Below are 23,742 nucleotides of genomic sequence, written 5' to 3' on the forward strand. Positions count from 1 at the left end.
GGGGGGGGGGACTGAGTGTGGTGACCCCAGGGCTTCCCATATCTGGGGGGAGGGACTGAGTGTGGTGACCCCAGGGCTTCCCATATCTGGGGGGGGGGACTGAGTGTGGTGACCCCAGGGTTTCCCATATCTGGGGGGGGGGACTGAATGTGGTGACCCCAGGGTTTCCCATATCTGGGGAGGGGGGGGGACTGAGTGTGGTGACCCCTGGGCTTCCCAGTACCAAGTGGGGCATGGTGGTGGAGCGCAGCTGAGGGGGACCCTGCACTCCACACACAGGGATGATCTCTAAGGGAGGGTATGTTGGGACTCCTGCGAGAACATGGTTCAAGGAGGGACCAGGGCTTTCTCTTCAGTTCGTATAAATCTTTCGCCTGTCACTAAGGGGAGTTTGTGGATGAGAAGAGTTGCCGGCTAGAGTTGATTCCAGACCTTGAAACCCCGTCTCACCCTCTGCCCCCTTTCCTTTGCAAAGGAGGGACCTGCCATGCCACAGTAGACTGCCTTGCAGGGAATGGGAAATTTTGTTAAAAGTTCAGGATTATCCTGAAAGGATATGGGAGTTTGTGGTGGTGGTGGTGTTTTTTTATTTTTTTATGGTGTGAGGGGAGAAACTGAGGAAAGAAGAGTTAGTTAATTGCTGTGGAAGAAAAACCATAATATTAGAGAATTTTATTTTAAAAATTAGTGATAGAGCTAAAGATATTACTTCTCTGGAGGGAAAATCTAAGCAATGGTTAGTGTCTCTCTCTCCTCCAAGAAACCAAAATCAAAACAAAGGAAGTATTCAGAAAAAAAACACTGAGACTTTCACTGATATCCCTATTTTAAGTGCACTTGTGCAGTAACTAGAAGATTTACAGACTTTATTTTGTTACTACCACTACTGAACCCTTCAAGGATAATGTTGGCAGAGCAAGCCCAGAAGTGGTTCCCAACCCACGTGCAGGTTACAGTTCTTCAAGCCAAAGATCTGAAGCCAAAAGGCAAAAATGGCACCAACGATACCTACACTATTATACAACTGGGCAAGGAAAAATACTCCACCTCGGTAGCTGAGAAGACCCTGGAGCCAATCTGGAAAGAAGAGGCCTCATTTGAGCTCCCTGGATTATTGATGCAGGGGAATCCAGAGAAATACATCCTCTACCTGATTGTCATGCACAGGTCGCTGGTGGGGCTGGATAAGTTTTTGGGACAGGTGGCAATAAATCTAAATGATATATTTGAGGACAGGCAACGAAGAAAAACAGAGTAAGTCATGTTTTGTATTACATTTATTGTGTTTTTTAGGTCTGTGCTTCCCGATCAGAAGCCATATAGCTAAAGTAAAATTAATAGATAGATTATATTTTGTTTCCTGATGTATTATAAGCCGCTGTCCTACAATGAGCTCTTCATGGGCGTATGCTCATTGAAGTCAGTAAGATTTCTTGTGACCACATGGGCACACCTGGACAAAGTGGGACCATAGATAATAAAATTGTCTACAATTTTTAAATATATTAATATTTAACGTCATCTTACATTCTATTTTTAATTTTTTGTTCATACTACTCAGTTGTACAACCATTTTTTTCAAATTGTGGCACACATTTTGGACTATATTTCTGACTGAGGAAGTCCTTAACCTCAAGCATATGTCTAGCATCAACCTGTCTAATATACTGTTCAGTCTTCATATTCTGCAAAACGAAGTGACTCTAAATTTTCCGCATTTATTATTTAGTGTTGAATGAACATTGACTAAATTAAGGTTTACCCTGCTGTACTGTACTCTTCTGATTCTGATTAGCATTTTAGGCATTGATCCTGCAAACTGTTCTGCACTGCAGGCCCATGCAGAGAAGCTTGTAGGGTAGGGTTTGGGCCTTAGCAACAAACTGGAGTTGGTCTATTCATGTTAGTTCAGTTCCTGGAAGTTTCTTCTATTGCAGTAGCTTTCAGCAGCATGCAAATAAAACTGTAATTAACCAACACATTTTGCAACTAGAACTCAAAGGAAATAATGTAAAAGGTTTATAAATATTTTGTACAGTAAATGTACTATATATTTAAAGACTGAGTATCCTAAGGCCTGGTAAACACCCCCTTTTTTGCACCAATCTAACTTTTTTGATTAGGGTGGAGGTAGGTTTTTGTTTTGTTAACTGAAGTAGTTAAATTGGTACAACTCCTAGTGTGGACCCAATTATGTTGGTACAGTGTGGCTTATTTTTCTGAATATATGGGAATAAGTTGTACTGGTGTAAGTATCTTTGTACTGGTATGACAGTATTCATGCTAGAGGTCATATAACTTTAACTGTACCAGTACCAAACCAATATAGTTAAATCCGTACAAAAACTGTGTGGACTAGCCATAAATTAGGTGTGTAAAATTGCACTTACTAACTATTTCTGCTTTAACCATCTGAAGCCCCATTTATGCAATTAACTCTGCATGTGTGTAGATGCCTGCTCAGCCTGTCAGTTGCAGGGTCATGGCATAGGTTAGTTTTTAAACGTATTGTCTTTTTAAAGGCAGGCCAAAAGAATTGCAACTGTTCCACTGAAATAGATGCTAACGCTTATACTTTAATGGTGTGCTAATTTCTGTTTCAGTTTGATTCAAACACATTTCACTGTTTCTTCAAAATTAGTTCTTAAGTGTTATTAAATGTTCTGTAATTGGAAGTGATGATTAAACCCTGTGCTGCAAACACTTAATCACATGCATACCTTTAAGGATGTGATTAGTCCCATTGAAAACAAAAAGATTAAATGAAAGACAAAGTAAAACTAGACAACAATAAATAAAAAAATTTGATTTAAGTAAATCAAAGTGAATATACATGTTCATAAAGTGGAAAAGGTAAAATGAGATACATATAAAGAAATCAGCAATTATTGTGAAAAATCACTCCTTCCATTTAGAGCAATGCAACTTTTTTTGTACGGTAGAATTACAGCAGTTTCACATCTCTTTTTTAATCTAACTGAAAGTAATGGTTGAACTATAGTATTGCAAAATTATTCCCAGAAAATACAATCGACTTGATTTCCAGAATTGTATGCACTGAAGTAATAAGATCCTTGTGATAATGGAATGAACATTCAAGATACTTTTTTGTGTGTGTATTTATGGGTGACACAAGTTTCCATATGTTCTATATCTTTATAGCTCTTATTTTCAAGTGTGAGAAGAAGCCCATATCCCGCATAATGTAACATGCGAGAGAATGTGCGCTGTTGCAGAGCCCTTTTGAAGCTAGTGGGGCTCCACAAAACTGCAGCTGTGCCCTGCAACCTACACTTTTCAGGATTGGGGCCTAAGGGTAAATTTTCAAAAGCAACTATAAACTATTTTCAAAAGTGACTTAGGGTCAGATTTTTAAAAGATATTTACATGGCTAAAGATGCAGACTTGCACCTACTGAGATTGTTAAAAGTGCCTACTAAGCACGTTTCTTCATTTTTAGGTGCCTGCATACCGTGAACCATCTGGCCCTAAGACTTCTGAAAATTGGGGTTAGTCTCCTAATGCACTTGGGTGGTTTTACAAATTTTACTGTCTTTACATAAGTATCTGCATGCATACGTCAGCATTATTTCCCATTACTGTTTACTGGAGATCCAGGCATGTGTGTTGAGAGGAGAACAAACCTTCAGGTATATGTACACTAATGCAGACTCTCTAATAAAGTGAAATAATCTTGAGCATTCTTTTTAATTCTGGCTTCTTCTTATTATTAAAGACTTTTTTGAGGGTGTAACAGTCTATTAACCTTAAATTGACAGTTAGAATAAAGAGTGCTCTCAGCTATGAGCGTTAACTGATTGAGCCAGTGAAAGTTGAGGATGCTTAACACATCTCAGGGTCAGGCCAGTTGTTCTTGACCACAAAGAATGTTAATGCCTCAGTGCTATTTTGATTGTTTCAAAAGCACTAATTGTGTTTATTAAACTCTGATTCTGCTTTCAGGTATAATGAACAAGCTTGTGGCATTATTACATCAAGAGTGGTTTTCTTATGTTGATGTAATGTTAACAGTTCTTGCTTTGTTTGGGGATAAATGAGATCCAGTTATTTGATTGTGTCTTCACTGGTAATATTTCTGCCTTTTAATATATTTAATAGCTTCCTCTTTCCAACGCAGCTGTGCATATGGTGTTGTAAGAGACAGACTCGAGTCACTAGAGTATTACAAAAAAGATATTTAGTATTCTGCGCAATGCTGAACCTTGTCAGCAATTCCCCAGTGCTTTATAGAAATAGGTATGTGAAGTGAAGGCTACCAGCTGATTTTGAATTCCTGGGACCACTGCAGGGGTATGAGATACAGTTTTGTTTGTAAGTATATTTACAAGTTCATTGCAGCTTCAAGAACACACGACAGGAAAAAATAGTCTTTTTCATTTAGATTTTTTTATTTGCTACTTGTACCTTAGAGAAAAATGTGATTTAAAAAATATTGTGAGCAATAAAGTTTTCAAGCAGAGGCATGGTGAGAGAACTTACACATCTTGTAGTCTAATGATTTTTTTTTCTGGCACAAGACTTAAGAAAATATAACAAAATGTTTGGTTTTTACCATCAAGTTATAATAATCTTTACATGCCATTATATAACATCTTTCCTCTTTCTTTTAGCAATTGGTGATTTTTCACATTCATAAAAATGAAAGTTGTTGGAATGGCTAAATCAAGTTGTGACTCGAGCAGTCACTTTCCAAACTTCTCCTTGACATCTCAGCCAATGAACCTGTAACACCCCAGTTCCAGTTCTTTCTTTGTCTTGGTGAGAAAGTGCCAGCTATGCTGTGGTGGTCTTGTAATTTGCTTTTCTGTCCATTTGGAACAACAATGAATCATCAGACTCATTTCACATGAAAATTTTGAATGAATATGCTGGTTTTTTAGTGTTCCAAAATCTTGTGAAATACGGATATCTCTAGAATAGGCCTTTAAAGGTCCCTTTAAGATTTCTGTGTTATATCCTCATAAAAGAAGCTGTTTTAGCAAGGTTGGTAATTATGCCTAGAGCCCTGCAAGTCCATGGATATCTGCTTCATATCCGCAGACAATTTTTGCAGATAGTGGATCGGATACAGATGCAACCGTGCAGGACTGTAGTCACCAGCAGCGCCTGGCCTGCAGCGTCCAACTCGGGCAGTCCAGGGGGTGGCATGGCACGCTCGGGATCAGCAGCCAGTGGCTGGGGCTGGGCAGCAGGTTGAAGCCAGAGCTGTTCAGCACCCAATCTCCACGCCGCTTACTGTGTAGCAGCTCAGGTCCCTTGGGAGCACCAGTGTCCCCACTATGGTCTGGCCCAGCAGCACTGGCCATGTTCCTGGGCTTAGCCCACCTTCTCCTGGATAGCAAGGTCTGCCCTGGCCAGGGGGATTGGAGCGGGTGAGACCCCGGCACCCCACTGGAATGCAACACGCTTTGCTGTTGCCGTATGTCGTCGCCCACAAGCCCCCGAGAGCAGCACACAATGTGACGCCCCTTTCTCCCAGCCCCCACCCCACACTGCCCCTTATCCTCAAGAACCTTCCCCATGCTACCCTTTACCCCCAGTCCCCACCTCATGCTGCCTGTTGCCTGCAAGGACCCTTACCCCCTGTCGCTAGCCCTTGAGACAGCTTGCAGATGTGGGTGCAGATGCAGGTAAAAGACTGCTAGTGGATCACGGGTTGATTCTGGCAGATGTGGATTGGATGCAGATCCACATTTTTGTATCTGTGCAGGGCTCTAATTATGCCTATATTTCCATTATATAAACCAAGTTTTTAATTGCAGCTTTTTTATCTGTTGCTGCAAAGTAAATACATCCCTGTTGCCACTGGAGTCTGTATTAAATATCTGTGTGTGTGTGTTTGAGCACGTGTACATGTTTGTACATGCATCTACTTATCTATTGGTCACTTCTGCCCAGAGGCTTCTGACCTCCTGACAAGCATAACATGGTAAAATAAAAGACAATATAAATTCCTGAACCAGCATGAAAGCAATAATCTCCAGTAAGTGACTCTTAAATAATTAGCTGCAACATTTTTATACTAGTTGTTTAAATTTCTGTGTTTAACTCTTATTGTCATGTGCTGTATATTAAATTCATAGTGCTATACAAGAATGGTTTTCCATTAACTTTTACTTCTGGTGTCACTCATCTCATTTGCATCCTCTTCATTCTTGTTGTCTTCTAACCATTTATTATCATTTACTTTATTACTTTTCCTAGTGAAGTGATCTATTACATGTCCAGCTATGCTTTGAGATGCAACACTCATCTGAAGTGTTTCAACTTGAGCTTTTCTTCATTACACTTTTTCTTACATGTTGAAATTTGTCGCAGAGGATTTTTTTAATTTCCATTTTGTGACCTAACCTCGAAAAATTCTTTGTAGGTACTATTGACAACAAGTGAAAAATATGTGCTTTTTCTCTTGGCTATTTATTTAATACACAAAAAGGACCCTATCCTAGGCTCCAGAGACCTTTGCCATCAATTAAAATAGTAATGTAAGATAGTCGCCCGCATGTTCTGTTCATCCCAACCTCCTTTCACTCCAAAAATAACCAAAGCTTAAATCAATCCAGTCAGTATATCTCGTCATTACAAACACATGTCCTTTATTGTGCCCATGTGCTCGTGTATCCTCAAAAGCCTGTTTAAAAGATTTTGCTGCATGCCTTGAATGTCTTATTGACAGATTCAGGCTATTTTAAACCAATGATTCTCCAAAAGTTATGGCTAGTTGTGGTTACTGTCTTGCTGACATTGTCTTCTCTTTTTCATTGAGGGGACTGCACCTTGAGCACCTTTGACTGTAGCTGTGGAAGTGTGCCATGGGAGGGAGGAATCCCTTGAATTAGGTATCTTTCAAAACAACATCTTACACTGCATCCAGAAACGGACTACCAGTGCAGATCTCAGTGCACTGGTGTCACCAACTTAATATACTATGATGGCAAGGAACCCAGAGCTTTTTGTGGATTGGTGCTTTTTCTATATTTTTATAAAGTGACTCAATGACAAATAATAAGTCAAGCATTCTGTGCTAGTCTCGGTGTTAAAGTTGATTTTAGTTGTAACATGTAATTTATCAATATTTAGGTTACAAAGCGTAGTTAGTGGTAGCAAGGTCCTCCTCTGAAAGAAATAGTCATAATATTCTGGTCAGAAAAAGGTGAAAAGCTGCTTTCTCAGATTGCTGTGTGATCATTTCACAGTAACTGAAGATCCAATAATACCCTTGAATGAAAACTTCAGTAACAAATGGGAGCACGCTGTCTGAATGAGGGAAGCAGATGTAATTCTGGCCATATCTATAGGTTGTCTAACCTTTTGATTCATCACTTGTCACACTCATCTGGATTGAACTTCATTCAGGCTTCAATTTCAGTAACACATTAGAGGTTTGTCTACACACAAATTGAATGTGAAATAACTAACTTTATTTAAATTCATACCTTTTAGTTACTTTGATTCCAAAATAAGAGTGTCCGTGCATAGTCTTTGCTGAAATAAGTAATGGTGTGAGTTAAAGCCAATTTAGTTATTTCAGTTCCAGTTGGTGTATAGACAAGCCCATAGTAGGGTATCCTCGTACACCTACTTACATTCATTTTGTGGTGACATGATATTGCTGTTGTGATACAGAGTTTAAAAAAATAAAATATACATCTTAAATTAGTTTCCAGAAAATAATGCTTGCTTTCCATTCCTCATTTACATCTTTGTCCATCATATCTTAGATCTTATTTTAATAAATAATGAATCAATTTCCCCCATCATTTCCCTTCCTATCCAGTACAATCTATACTCTGTTTCCTTCCTTAATTTTACCATTTATCAGCTTTTGATTTGATGCACTCTATATTGTTGATACAGTGTCTGATCATCTTATCAGGAAAACAGCCTCCTTCTACATTTTTTCTAATTAAATTTAGTGCTAGTGAAAAATGTTGAATTTACACATGTGGACACTGAAGTCCTGTTCCTACCCACAGATCAGATAGTTATGGATTATCCTACTAGTCAGGTTGTGTGAAGAAATGTTCAGTGTACCTAAACCCTAATCTTGAGGGACTAATCTAAATGGAAAAATTCGTTATTCCCAATGCCGATTCAGTCCTTGGAATACTTTTAAATCCTGGCTGATCATTTCCCCATGAGCACTGAAGAGTTCAGATTTGGTTTTCTTGCAAGGAAGTGTGGTTATCCCAATTTTCAGGCTATGGTCTCATTCTCTTAAGTAAATTAAAATGAAATACTGTTGCAGCTGTGATTATCTAAGACATTCTTTGTATTCTGCTTCTTCTCTCTTGGAGTATCATCATAGGGAGTGTTATTTTTACTCCCTTGATTTTAGCATGTCTGACTCATTGGGTGTTATGTTTTAGTTTCACCTTCACTTTAATATAAATTAAATTGTTCCTTCCAGCACCTGTCTAAGGTGAAGTTAGAATTCAGGCAGTAAACATTTATTTTAGATATAAGCAAAAATTCTAATACCTGCTGGATAATGCCCAGGTATTATCAATGTAGCTTTATCCTCATGCACAAGATTTGGAAACTCTGTTATTTGTAAATGGTTCCCTTATAAGCAAGGGATTGATGGACTGAAAACACTTGGGCTATTCACTCGTATCTGCATTAAGTCCAAAAATGGGTTTTGCCCTGGGACGGATGTGTGTGTGCATGGGTTTGCTTTCATTATGTTCACTGAAGAAAACCCACTTTTTATCTCTCCAATACTACAAGACACTGAGGATGACTACCAGGAGCAATGTATTTTGAAACGCAGGTGGCCTAGTGGTTAAAAGATTTGTTAAACATACATGTGCTCTGTCATTTGTTTTGGATTTTGATGGTATTTATAAGTAATTTTAGAGGCAACTAACTACTGGTGTAGGGAACTCTCCTTTTTTCTCATTGGTAAGTGGTCTAGCTGAGCCCTTTTTTCTTTTTCTTCTTTTTAATCACTAGGCCACTGTGTGGAATCAAAGAACTGAAACCGTGAGAATAGTGGTCACGCTGTCTGGGTGCTCAGTATTTTTGAAAATCAACCAACTAATTTAGAAATCTAAATCCTGATGTAGGTAACTGACTTTAGATTCCTATTTTTTAGATCTTTGCCTAAATTTTAAATTAACTGAAAACAGTAGATACTTCATTGGCAGACAGGGAAAAGGGGAAGAACTTTGGAAAACTGAAGTACTTGTGGCACCTTAGATACTAACAAATTTATTTGAGCATAAGCTTTCGTGGGCTACAGCCCACTTCATTGGCTGCATAGAATGGAACATATAGCAAGGAGATACATATACACATACAAAGAACATGGGTGCCACAAGTATTCCTGTTCTTTTTGTGGATACAGACTAACATAGCTGCTACTCTGAAACCTTTGGAAAGTTGTGGACTCAATGCGGAAATCACTCCATTGCTTCTCACATTTGGCAGTGGCAAGAAACAGAGGTGGAGGCCAGCTTTCATTCTGAGCCACAGGTTGAATATGATTGTCAGCAGGGTCTCAAGTTGCAGTGAGGGAGGTCTAGGTTGGATATTAGGAAACACTATTTCACTAGGAGGGTGGTGAAGCACTGGAATGGATCACCTAGAGAGGTGGTGGAATCTCCATCCTTAGAAGTTTTTAAGGTCAGCCTTGACAAAATCTTGGCAGGATGATTTAGTTGGTGTTGGCCCTGCTTTGAGGAGAAGGTTGGACTAGATGACCTCCTGAGTTCTCTTCCAGTCCTAATCTTCTATGATTCTATGGCCCAATCCTTCTCCCACTGAAGTGAATAGAAACTCTCCCATTGTCTTCACAGGCTTGTATGAGACTGTATGTGAGTAACAGACTTCATGATTTGTAACAGAATATACATAGATTTTTGCACCACCCCTATTATTATTTGGATAATGAGCAGAATGTTTTAAGCAATTCTCCTTTAACAGGAGACGGGATTAAATGTTAGAATTGGAAAATTCTGTGGAGATGGTGGAAGAGAGAGAGAAGAGAGAGGAATCATAGTGACAGTAAAATGACCTACCACCATGACTGGGAGAAAGACTAAGTGTATGTCTACACTACAGGATTATTCTGATATTACAGAAACAGATTGTATAAAGTCGAGTGCACGTGGCCACACTAAGCACATTAATTCGGCGGTGTGTGTCCATGTACCGAGGCCAGTGTCGACTTCCAGAGCGTTGCACTGTGGGTGGCTATCCCATAGCTATCCCATAGTTCCCGCAGTCTCTCTCACCCTTTGGAATTCTGGATTGAGATCCCAATTCCTGATGGGGCCAAAAATTTGTCACTGGTGGTTATGGGTAAATGTCGTCAGTCAGTCCTCCCTCCGTGAAAGCAATGGCAGACAATCATTTTGTGCCCTTTTCCCTGGATTGTCTGGGCAGACGCCATAGCACGGCAACCATGGAGCCTTTTCAGCCTTTTTTCACTGTCACCGTATGTCTACTGGATGTTGCTAACAGATGTGGTACTGCAGCACTACACAACGGCATCCCCTTGCCTTTGCAAGTTAGCAGAGACAGTTACCAGCCCTACTGTACCCTCTGCTGCCTTGCAAGTTGACAATAATGGTTACCAGTCACACTGTACCGTCTGCTGCTGTCATAGGTGCTCCTGGCCGAACCTCGGTGAGGTCGGTCGGGGATGCATGAACAAAAATGGGAATGACTCCCCGCGTCATTCCTTTCTTTAAGTTTTGTCTAATGGAAAGTCAGTCCTGCCTAGAATATCAGGCAAGCCTACTAAAGAACCAGAGAGACAAACCGCCGCTCTGGGTCAGAGCCCCAGACATCCCGCAGAAATGATGAGCTGCATGCCATTCTAGCGGGTGCCCCTGCAACAACACCTCCTCCCACCTCCGTTGCTTCCCTCCTCTCCCATCCCTCCTGGGCTACCCTGACAGTTATCTCCCCAATGTGTGATGAAGTAATAAAGAATGCATGGATAACAACACTGACTTTATTGCCTCTGCAAGCAGAGATCAAAGGAGGGAGGGGAGGGCAGCCTCCAGCTGCTATGATATTCCAGGCAGGAGTGAATCTCCATTAGACAAAGCTTAAAGAAGAGAATGACCCGGAAGTCATTCCCGTTTTTGCCCAGGCGCCCCCGGCCGACCTCACCAAGGCCAGCCAGGAGCACTCACGGGACGGCGATGATGGCAATCGGTCCTACTGTACCGTCTGCCGTCCGCAAGGCAAGGGAAGGGGAGAAGATGCTGTTGTGTAGCGCTGCTGCACCGCGTCTGCCAGCAGCATCCAGTAGACATACGGTGACATTGAAAAAAGGTGAGAGAGGATTTTTTTTTCCCTTTGCTTTCACGGAGAGAGGGGGGGCGGGGAGACGACATATACCCTGAACTACCCGTGACAATGTTTTTGACCCTTCAGGCTTTGGGAGCTCAGCCAAGAATTCAAATGGTTTTTAGAGAGTGCAGGAACTGTGGGATAGCTACATTCATCAGTCGCCCCTCCCTCCGTAAGCATCCATTTAATTTTTAGGCTTTCTGGTACGCTTGTCTCAGCTCCTTAAGTTTCACATAGCACTGTTAAGTCCCTGTTGTGGCCTCTGTCCATCATAGCCCTGGAGATTTTTTCAAATGTTTTGGCATTTCGTCTGTTGGAACGGAGTTCTGATAGAACAGATTCATCTCCCTATACAGAGATCAGATTCAGTATCTCCTGTACAGACCATGCTGGAGCTCTTTTTTGATTCTGGGACTGCATGGTCACCTGTGCTGATCAGCGCTCCACGCTGGGCAAACAGGAAATGAAATTGAAAAGTTCACAAGGCTTTTCCTGTCTACCTTGCCAGTGCATCCGAGTTCAGATTGCTGTCCAGAGCAGTCACAATTGTGCACTGTGGGATAGCTCTCAGAGGTCAATACCGTCGAATTGCAGCAACGCTAACCCTAATTCGAAATGGCAATACCGATTTCAGTGCTACTCCCCTCGTTGTGGTGGAGTACAGATATCAATATTAAGAGCCCTTTATATAGAAATAAAGGGCTTCGTTGTGTGGACGGGTGCAGGGTTAATTTGGTTTAATGCTGTTAAATTCGAAATAAACTCATAGTGTAGACCAGGCCTAAGTATTGGTCACAAAAGATTTACTGGAAGCAGGGTGTAAAGTGTGTGAGGTGAGCAGTATCAAATATGAAAAAGTAAGTTGGAGAAACCAACAGAATCAGAAAAAAATGAGGAGAAAGAAAATAACAGCTTGAGAAATACAGGAAAACAGAAGTGGGCTTGTAGCTCTTGCTACATTGAGTGAACTTCTTGAATTGCTGTCTCACTTGACTTTTTGTATATATGAAAATTTGGCCTTAATTATTATGTACTAGTATATACAGTATAATAGAAACAGAGTATATTTTCCTCCTCACCTTTCCAGTCTACTACTGTCAAGATAAAAGAGTCTGCACTCCTGGTATTGTGGTGTTTATATATGCAACATGAAGAAGGTCATTAAGAAGATTGCCAGAATAGTGGACGCTGGTTCCTTATTAGTTACAGGATTCTTAAGTAATTTCTTTAGTGGTTAGAAATAACCATGATTGTTCAGACTGGATTGTTGGTTGTCTTGGGCTGCTAGGTAATAAGATTTTTCCTAGTTTGTCTTGAACCTTTCTGTGTCCTATTCTGTATGTTTTGAGAGGGCTGCTGGAGTGTAGAAGAGCAATACAAATAATAAATACCACCTACAAAATCAAGATAACCAAAAGCTTGTGGAGGAGGAATGAAAGCCCATGATCAGGATTCTCAGAAATGTATGAGAAAAGGAAACAAAAATTGTTTTGATAGTCGGAAAGGGAAGAAGAGTAATGAAATAAAATAAGAGGATATAGGCATCATCTTCAGAACCTTTGAAGGTGAGGGCAAGAATTTTGAATCTGAAGCAGAAGGCAATAGGACTTCCCTTGAGGCTGAGCCTTGGTATGAGTCTGTTTAAATAAGACTCTGTAAGAATGGATGTAATACTTGGTTATTAAATAAAAGTTCCTGTTAATGCATGTTACTGGTTATTTTCCTAGTTTATGCAGGCTTTCTAAGGAAAAAACTCATGGCATCCTGTCAACTGCAACATTTATTGTGGTTAAAATTACTGTAAGCAAAACCAAAATAGCAAGTTTTATAACCTTTTATAATACATTACAATATAAAAATTGGCAATAGTATAATGGAATTTAATAATTCAGGCCCAATATGCTGCTATCTAAAAACACAACTTTATTTTCCAAATTCTTTTCCTATTATATACATGGTTTCTCTATTTGCTGCACACAACCTTGTACTTTAAAAACAGATTCTAATAAGAAATATTCACTTTGTTTAGGAATTGATTGTTCGCGATGAACTGTTCACAAGATTTATTAAGTTTTATTCTTATCAGTATTAGAAAAAATATTTGACTCTGAATAAAAAAACCAGAAGTTGAGTTTACTTTTCTCATTCTCTTATGAGCTGAAGCATATGGAAATTTCATTATAACTAAAATATAAGATACAGTCTCCAAAGTTACCAAAATAACCTTGTAGTTGCCATAAAAATCAAGTGTGTGTTTTTATACCAAGAACAAGAAAGGTCTGATCCTATACTTATCACGCTAGCAAAATTCCACTGAAGTTGATGAGAATTTTGCATGAGTAAATAGTTCAGGATGAGGCTCCATTGGCCTAGACCTGCACCAGTGGATCAATGGGAACCTTGCTGTTGACTTCAGTGGGTGCAGGATCAAGCACCACATGTATTTTTGTTATTTTGCAAGGGATTTTTTTTTTCATTTTTGCAACTGAACTAATTTTTTGGTGTGAAGTTCTTTAAAGTCTTTGAATGCAAGTTGCTTATACTCCGAAGGCAACATGCAAATTGTAAACGTTCTATAATGAAACTCCTTCAGGCTGTTATGAATGTCAAAATAGTTTGCTGTATGTGTGCCAATAACAGGCGATACCGATAGTGACACACTTTAGTTAACTTGTGATAATGATTTCAGTAGTTGGCTTATATTAAACAGTAAAGGACTATCCACACACAGATACACTAACATTTCTGTTTTTAAACCTTAAATGTGTGTTTTGACATTGTAGCAAAACAAGTTAATAAACATCAGATGTCCATTTAAAATTATAGTAATGTTCTGATCCCTAAATGAAAACATACGCAAATTCAGGAATATCCTTGCAAAAATACTGTCAAAGATACAATATTCCTGTCTGAGATTTAGTGGGGGGATAAATGGTTAATCACTGCTGAGGTTAAACTTCTTAAATTTGGAAAAACTGACTTAAAGTTTGTATAATTTTTTTTGTTTCCTGGTCTTTCTTGCCAGAATTTACTTCTTCCCTTTAAGAGTGTTCTGACAACAACCAGATCCACAATCCCACGTGAAATTTTGGCCTGTCCAGTAAATGGTGTAGAAGGAGGAGCTTTCACTGCTTCAGCTTTTGCTTGTCTTGAGAAACTGGATCTGCTTTTATTAATAATGTACAATTTAAGTCCAGTGATAAAACATAAGGGTTGTGTATGGTATATGTGCAGGGATTTTTTCATTTTTGTGTTTAAACACAGACAGTAGAACATACGGAGTCTGAGCAAGCTTCTTTTAAAGGTGACCTTTCAAAGGACATCGGGGAGTTGTTTTTTTCACTTCTTTTGCTACTTTATGATGTACAAAGGACAAGTATATGTGTGCGTATGTATTTTCTGTTTACATTAGAGTTTAAGTTTTGTCTACCTTGTTTTTCCATTAAAAGGTCAGATGAACTAGTTAGGTTTGTGGCATTATTGATACTAAAGAGGGTGAAGTCGGGTTGACTGAAAAGAGAAATCTTTTTCTTCACTGTTAACACTTTTTTGTTTGCTTTTTGTTTAACCTATATGCAAATTAAATGCCTAACAATTAGAAGGAAGAGTATCCTTATTAGAGATGTATTTCCCCTACCCCTTTATTGAAGGGATGAAAAAATTCTCAATCCTCTTGTCCGGGCCTTCAAGTGTATACTTAGTAAAAATAGAAAAGACAAGACTTGATGCTAGTAAGGTATAAAACATTTGCACCTTCGTTATACATCATGAAGAAGCAAAATAAATAAATAAAGTCCCTTCCTCTCCCTTTTATTTTTTCCTTGGCAGGTCACCTTTTGAAGGACATTCTCAACTCAAAATTCATATTTCTGGATCTGAAACCTTTTTATTTACTTAAGCTATGACTTGTTTAAAGAAAACAAACAAAAAACCTGAAAGGGGATTGAACTATTTTTCTCTTCCTTTTCAGCCTATTTACTTAGATTATTTGATAGTACTATGTGCATAATCAGTTTCTTATCTGTGTTGATAGTAAGTGTCACTTCCTACTCTCCTGTTTTAACTTTCTTACGTCATGCTAATCTACTGCTGTGGGAATACGTATGCATGTGTTTTTTCTAGACAGTGCATCAGCTGTGGAGCTGCTGACTTGTCACAGTTTAGCCGGATGTTGCTGCTGACTAACTCAGGGCTTGTCTACACTGGCACTTTACAGTGCTGCAGCTTTCTCGCTCAGGGGTGTGCAAAAAACACCCCCCAAGTGCTGCAAGTTTCAGCGCTGTAACGTGCCAGTATAGACAGTGCACCAGTGCTGGGAGCCACGCCCCTTGTGGAGGTGGTTTTTTCAGAATGCTGGGAGAGCTTTCTTCCAGTGCTGTGCTGCCACTACACAAGCCACGTTAAAGTGGTGCCATGGCAGTGCTTTAACATTGCCAGTGTAGACAAGCCCTCGTGTATGTATGTATGTATGTGTATATATAAAATTGGTTGGTTAGGGAAATTGTATTGGTCTTGCAGGAACCAAGGTGTAACATCACCTCCTAGACACCAAGGTGTAACATCACCTCCTAGACATCAAGTAGATGAGCAGCTGGGTGGGCGTCTGGGGGTCCGCTTCCTCGGACCCTTTTAGTGAGTCATGGAGACAGCCTGTTTCCCTCATTCAATCCTCACTCTCTTCTCTGGTGTTAGAGAATGAAAAATTCTCACACTCCCTTGATACCTTTCATATGGCTGTACGAGCGGCTGGAGCTGGAGGAAATCTCAAACCCTCTTAGGGCAAGGAGAAATGGAAGAAGAGATGTAGGAATGTTTTCAACCTGTGCCTATCACTGTTCTTTCAGGAGTGGGGACTATGTGTGTCTTAGAGGCCCCTCAGAATCCTGCTCAGAACATGGAAAGTAATGGTGGAGGAAGTGTGGGAGGAGATAATGACCCTCACTGAGTCCTGTGTACAGGTGGAATAGGTATAGAAAGTAGAGAGAGTCTTAGCTCCACAGATGCCTCCTTGGGATTAGGGAACAAAACGGAGTAGGAATTGAGCATGCATGGGGTCAGGTGGGCCCTTAATCCCTTTGACCAGGGAGCATCACTAGACTGGTTTTAGGAGAAAGGGGAAATGATGGGGCCCTCACTCCTCTGCTCCTCCGTGCAGGGGTGGGGAGTCAATATGGTTCCAAAGCCAAACAGGAAGGGGTAGAGCAGGGTGATATTAGGGCTACGGTCACCAGCAAGGGGAGGAGCAAGCCCTTCATTGTGGGTGCATACCTAAGAGGGGCCTGATTGCTCCGCTATTTGTGCTCTTGCAACTATCCTTAAAGGCATTTGGAAATGAACTTGCATAACTGATAGGATGTTTGGCCCTGAATTACCCAAAGGTCCCAACGGCAGTCTGTGAGCACTTCTCTGCTAGTGCCACTCACATAAACCTCATCAGGAGAGGAAAAAAAATATTTACTGGCACATAAACTTAAGCAAAACCAAAACAAAAAGGAATTTTGTATGAAACACTTGGCAAACAATACACATTTATGTAGTACGTTATTTACAAATAAAGGCTATTTTGGAAATGTTGACAATGTCCTTTTAAATGGCAAAATAAAAAATATTTGGCTGTTTAGTGCTAGATGCCAGATTCATTCTTGTTAAGTAGATGCAACTCTACTGACTTCAGTGGAGTTTAGTACACTTGCACCAAGCCTGACTTTTCACCAGTCTCACATTCCAAGTGCCAAAGTAATTTTTTAAAGCTTCCTTTTCAAAAATTTATATTGGAAAAAATATAAATTTGATCAATTTATTACATAGAAAATCTTAACCAAGAATTCCATGAATAAAAATCTTTGTAGCACGGGTGTTCAGTTTACAATATCAAGATTATTTTAACTTGTAAATAGCATGCAGCTTTATGACTAGTCTTCATAATGAAACATATCTCAACTTGCTTTCTCTCTCTTCCTTTTTCTTTTAAGATGGTTTAGCCTAGAGTCCAAACAGGGGAAAAGAACTAAAGACAGAGGAGAAATCAAGGTCAATATTCAGTTTATGAGAAATAATATGACAGCAAGCATGTTTGATCTGTCAATGAAGGACAAAACAAAATCCCCCTTTGCTAAACTGAAAGACAAAATGAAGGGTCGAAAGAATGATGGGACACTTTCGGATACATCCTCTGCAATCATTCTGAGTACTCACATACCTGATGCGAACATGGACATGTCTAGTAATGAAATGCAAATAAAATCAAAACCAAAAAAACCTTTCCTTTTGGGACCTCAGCGATTATCTTCAGCTCATTCAATGTCTGATTTAACTGGATCACATGTGTCTTCAGAAAAAATGAAATCCAGCACAATTGGGCATACGCACCTTTTCAGAAGTCAGTTAGAATCTTTTACTTCTGTTGACGAAAGTGGTAAGTAAAACATGTTTTTCTTCATCTTAACCATTATGATTGTAGTCTCATTGCCATCAATGTGAAAACATTTAAGAATCTGTTGCGTTTAGTGCATGCTGTAAATTCCAGACAAAGAAGTTTAAAATTATTTCTCTGTACAGTAGGTTAATTCATAAAGTCTTGCCTTTTTGTTTAGATCAGTAGGTAATGCCCATTTCCTGTTTAAATGTTGTTGCCAAGAAACAGGGAATAACCAGCTTCTGTGACTGTTTCATTGCTCATTTTTTCCTAAGTTTAAAGCATACAGTAATAACGTTACATTTTATGTAGCTATCCAATACAAAACATGGTTTAACAGGTCAGAAGTGTTTAAGAAAAAAAATAATCTGATCATGTTTTTTACGATGTCCAGAAACTGTCACCAGAGTAAGTCTAATGTAGATAAAGAATTAAAAATACTTTTAGTTGTGCAAAATTTCTTTTAGAAAATGACAAAAATATGTTGTTCTACAACTTCAAACTAGTCACAACCACCTTGTGTGTACAACCTAATTTTCATATCAGCAGTTCTCAGACTTTAGCAGCCCAAAGACCCCCATTTTGATTTAAAATTTTTCACAGATCCACAAGCCGGCTTCTAATTTTCCTCGGGGGTGCTCAACCTCTGCTCAACCCCAGACCCTGGCCTCACCCCACCTCTTCCCTGCGTGTCCTGCATGTTGCTGATCAGTGGGGCCAGTGGCCTTGGACATGATTTGCAGATCCCCCTGGAGTGCCCTCGTGGACTTCAGCATGAAAACTACTGAGATAGAAAATAAGTGCTTATTGCAGAGCATATGGATTCCTTAAAAATTCCTTAACCGCATACTGGGGACCAAAACCGCTTTGCTTTTTTAAAAGCTCAGTAAAAATTGTCTCTTGAAATTAGAATCAATTGCAAAACTTCTAAACCTGAATTTAATAACATGAGTTCTCTATTGGTCATAAAGTGTGAGGTAATGTCTCACTGCTTATATACTAACAACAAAATTGTTTGCAGGAAGTCTAAAATCTCCACATAGGAGGACATTAAGTGCTGATACTTCTAAAATGAACCAGCTTGACAACACAGCTGATGAAAGTGAATCAGCATCCAAAGCACAAAATGACCCTTTTACAAATGTGAGTGCTTCATTGCCCCAAAAGTTTGCAACGCTGCCAAGACAGAAAAATCCATTTGAAGAAAGCCCTGCATCATGGGACCAAAACATAAGTCTGTTTTCCAACCCTGTTGAAATAAAAAAAGAAATTAAAAAAGAGAAAAAGGAGAAAGTTAGCCTTTTTGAAAGAGTGACTGGAAAAAAAGATGGCAAGAAGTTGGACAAACTTAGCAATGGGGGATCTGACAGTTCCACTGACTTGAAATCACCTAGTGCATTTGAAAGTCACAAGGAGAGTTTTGATTATGATTCACGTAATCCGTTTACAGCAAACTTCAAGCCCACAAGCATGTTGCCGGCATCTAGGTAGGTTTTACTTTATTTGGACCTGATATCTTGAGCATGTTATATAAATGAAAATGTGTTTGTGTTCGAGTATATAATCTTTGTGCTTTATTGTATACGTTTATACCATTGCTCATCCATTTGTAAGTAAAAATGATGAATTTCTTATTACACCTCTACCTCAATATAACACTGTTCTCAGGAGCCAAAATTTTTTACCGTGTTATAGGTGAAACCACATTATATCAAACTTGATTTGATCCGCCGGAGCCTTCCTCCAGTTCTCCCCATCTTAGTACGCTCAGGAATATCTGGGTACATTTCTCAACTAGAGGTTTAAAAGGCAAGGTAATGTAAATGATAGACAAATGCACTTGTCTTGCTTAAATTAGAAAGAAACCATATACCTGGCCTCATGCAGCATGTATCTGAAGATTATCTGATAGAACCTCAAGGCTGAAATGTCATTTACACAGTTTAAATGGAGACCACATGAAGAATGTAAAACTATTGTGTATGTAGGTTGGTAGGACAGGGTCTGTTTTTCTCAGGCATCAGGATGGCTGACCACTAAGCTTTTAATGTTGAAGGAAGTGTATCGCCTTTTTGAATCTGGGACTTAAGGTTTGAGGTGGTGGCTTTGGTTTTGGTTTTGACCATAGCTGACTGGAGATTGGGATGATACAAGTTTTTGTCTGGATCAAGTGAATCTGAAAAAGACTGGCAATTTTTTTTTTGTCTTATTTATTATCTAAGATACCTGGAGCACACATACTCAAAGGTAATTAGGTCGCTAACTTACACACACACACACACATGTGAACTCTTGGTGGGTCTGCCATGCCTCTTGAAGTTAATGCGAGTCTTTCTATTGACTCAGTGAGCTTTAGATCAGACCCCAAGTTAATCCTAATTAATTTAGTTTGGCATTTTTGATTAAACAATAATAATTTGAGGAATAGCATTTCCTGATAGTATAGTTAATTGTTGGCTAGATGAGTTCCTGGAAGGTTCATCACCTAGCCAATCCATTAATTGCCCATCTTATTGATCATCCTTGCTGTTATAAAACAATACATTATGAAAATAAAAAGTAATTGTATTTGCTACTTCAGAAGTGGGGAGAGATGTCAGTAGTTTGCTTACAGCACCTATTTGTTCCTGTTAAATGAATGCAGTAGCCCTTGGGAAAGCAGGATTTCGTTTTCATTGTTCTGATAAGCTGAATAAGGGTTAACCTTCTATTAGAGAATTACAATAAAATCAGCAAGAGTAAGAGATGTTGGAAATATGGAGGTATAGGAACTTGATAATCTCAGCTCAGGCAAGAGCTCCTTCTGTACCCTTGAGCAGGTCATTTAACCTTTCTGCTTCAGTTTCCTTATTTGTAAAATAGGGATGATGCTTCTGTACTCCTTAAAATTTTTGTGAGGATATTAGAATTGATTAAGGGCTTTGAAGATGTAAAGTATTATGTAAATAGTAAGGGTTATCTTCTCCCTTTCTTATTATCTGATGTAAATGTGCATTAGAGACTTCTGTGCTAACTTCTTAATTTTTGAAATCTGTTATGGCCTTACAGTAAAGAAAACACTTTTTGTAAATGTTTATAAATCCATTAGTTCCAAGGCATTTACACTATGCAGCCAATGAAAAGTCACTAAGCATACAATATATGCTAGTATTCTTTGTCATCCTTTAGCAGTAATGGGATTTGTCTTCATAACTCCTAATCCACTGCTTTGAAACTTTTACCCTATATATTATATTGCATTCATTATTGTAATTGCATCCATTAATCGATAGAGCTCTCAGGAGGTTGATCTGTGAACACCAGCCATGTTGTCTTTATACTGAACACACCTAAATAAATAGATATTTGTTTTTAAAAATAAAAATCCTTCATAAAATGACCAAACCTTTGAGCATCATTTCTGTAAAATTGTTTGTTTAAAAAAATACACTACAGTAGGCTAATAAACTGATGTGAAAATTTCTCAATTTACACCACTTGACAGGTGCTAAAAGAAAAGCATCTTTAATTCTAATGTGTTGTTAGGACTGCTTTAGAGAGATTGTACAAGTTATTAACAAGGTCCTCTGAGACAGGAGACGGGTAATTAACAAGACCTACAGAAAGAGTTTAGGTAATTAATGAGCTTCTGGGTACTGGACACAGGGTAACAAATAGTCCAATAGTTAAAGCTGACAGGTTGTTACTAGTATGATCAAATGGCAGATTTAAGAAAGTGAATTGATAGATGTCTGTGAGCTTTCTAAGAATCATTTAAAAATAACTATTTTAGATTATATTTCATGACAGTGTAGTCATTATAATGATAGTTCTACACTTAAACAGTTCAGGAGCTAGTTCAGATTGAAATTTCTTTACAGAATATCAAATGGATGTAGCACCCCAAAAGGAAAATGACATACTAAGGAGGCATGAGAGGAATTATTACTAAATGGTATGTATCTGTAATCATTGTCTATTTTAGAAAAAAGCCAGTTAAACAGCTGAATAAACATTCTGTGAACTACATGTTCTAGAAGCTGAGCAGACTTTGATTGAGTTAAATACATATATAGTAAAATAAGAAGAGCTTTCTCTCCTCACATGAGTTCTGATCAAACCACTCAGAAAAAATAAGAAAAATTTGGTTACTTTCTTGATTTCTGGTTTCTTATAAAATACTTCTATATACTGTGTATTTTAAAGAAAGAGGAAGGGAAATATAGAAGTGGAGAAGGAGGGGGTATTCAGATCTCAATAGGATTCTTTGCATATGCATTTAGATATACCAATCTGTTGGCCATCCACACAGCTTTGGAAGAAAAATACTATCAATTTGGTCAAAGGCTGTTGATGTGGAAAGGTCACAATAGCATATGGAAGGGTGGAAATTTACCCACTTTTTTTGTTGATTCCAAAAGAAAATGTATAGTGTTTAAAATATAGGTGTTATTTCCATACTAACTTTGTCACCTCTTTTTTGTGTATTACGTTAGTACTGTAATATTAACATCATTACGTTAATTGTATTCAAAGAAATACTTACAAAATTCTTCTAGAAATTGAAATCTTATTTGACTATATATCATAACAAATACAAATAAAACCTGCATTCCTTCTATCCTGTCATCTATAGTGACAATTTATTGTGTTTTTAAATACTCTTTTGCTACTTCAAACACACCTAAAAGGTTCATTTAAAAAAAACAAGGTTTTTATTTAATATTCTCCATCTGTTTTGTTTATCTATCTTGTTTTGAGAACCATTTCCAGATTTGACAGAGTTTGTCCCTTCAGTTTATCTCAATGGTTGTGCATGCTCATCATGCTTAACAGTCAACCCTGGCTGTTGCTGGGTGTCTGATGATCAGGGCCGGCGCTTGCATTTAGGCAACTTAGGCAGTTGCCTAGGGCACCAGGATTATGGAGGGGGCGGCATTTTACCAGGGAGGCGGCAGGCAGCTCCGGTTGACCTGCCACAGTCGTGCCTGCGGAGGGTCCCCTGGTCCTGCGGCTCCAGTGGAGCTGCCGCAGGCATTTCTGTGGACGGTCCGCTGCTCCCGCAGCTCCAGTGGACCTCCCGCAGGCACCACTGCAGCAGATCCACTGGAGCCGCGAGACCCGTGCGCGGGGCGGCGAAATGGCCTGGCGCCTAGGGTGCCAGAAACCCTTGCGCTGGTCCTGCTGATGATGATGACTTTCTCTTTACAAATACTTCAGTTAATTGTGAAAGTCTGAAACAACAGATTTTTACATTGCTCTTGTCTTCCTGAGCTCTCATCACTCTATTCTCACCAAACAGCTCTTGCCATCTCTTCATTTTCAGATGCTATTTCACAGAACATAATATTTGAGAATCAGATAGCACAAAAATTCCTGTAATTTTGAGAGCATCAAAGGCACCAGAACATGCTGAACTTAGGACAAAGAGCAGCATATAATGCAATTTTAAAGCCTGAAAATATACTAAAGTTTCATATGTGTCACTGTTATTTCTCAATTTCGCCCTTAACCATGATGCACTAGGGTTCTCTTTCTGCAATAACCTCCATGTGCGTGGACCCCTGCTCTTGCACAGAGCCCATTACAGGAAAGGTGTAAAGGAGTGCAATGTTGGTTATTCCTTTTAAAGGTTACATTGCATCTCTCTTCTTAGCTGCTTTCCTTCCTGCACTTTGTTTAGGAGATCCTGCTTCCAGAAAATCCATTATTGTGTCTGCTGCAGTAATGAACTCTCTCTTAATGTATTTGTCTTTTGTCAATCATTCACAAATCATAGGTGTGTAGGCTACACTGTTCTGAATTTTTTTTCTTTTTCCTAAATTTTTAAAATTTCTTCTCTGCTAGCAGCTGCATACATTGTTACTGTATTAACTTTAACTTGGATGACATTTTATTTATTTTCTTCACTTTCCTCTGCTGGTATTATGAGATTGTAGCTAAATTGCCATATTTCTAGTTAAATGAGATTACCGGTTTGATCTCCTAACCTATTGAGAATATTATGAAAATGATAGAAT

The 23,742-nt window shown here is 39.0% G+C and overlaps 1 protein-coding gene across 2 annotated transcripts in view; it reads left to right on the plus strand.

The window, feature by feature from the left end:
- The first annotated feature begins 7 nt into the window (after positions 1-7).
- RAB11FIP2 (RAB11 family interacting protein 2) overlaps positions 8-23,742 on the plus strand; it is a 43,217-nt gene continuing 19,482 nt past the window's right edge. The window contains exons 1-4 of one of the 2 annotated variants that reach the window (XM_075072513.1): positions 8-1,254; positions 17,301-17,743; positions 18,765-19,230; positions 21,604-21,671. In XM_075072513.1, the coding sequence (XP_074928614.1) occupies positions 905-1,254; positions 17,301-17,743; positions 18,765-19,230; positions 21,604-21,640 (1,296 nt within the window). In that variant the 5' untranslated portion in view covers positions 8-904 and the 3' untranslated portion in view covers positions 21,641-21,671. Of the gene's footprint in view, positions 1,255-17,300; positions 17,744-18,764; positions 19,231-21,603; positions 21,672-23,742 lie in introns of those variants that run through there. The other variant, XM_032780788.2, reaches the window with a different exon arrangement.

The sequence above is a fragment of the Chelonoidis abingdonii genome, chromosome 15 (genome assembly GCF_003597395.2).
Source record: "Chelonoidis abingdonii isolate Lonesome George chromosome 15, CheloAbing_2.0, whole genome shotgun sequence".
Lineage (NCBI taxonomy): Eukaryota > Metazoa > Chordata > Testudines > Testudinidae > Chelonoidis > Chelonoidis abingdonii.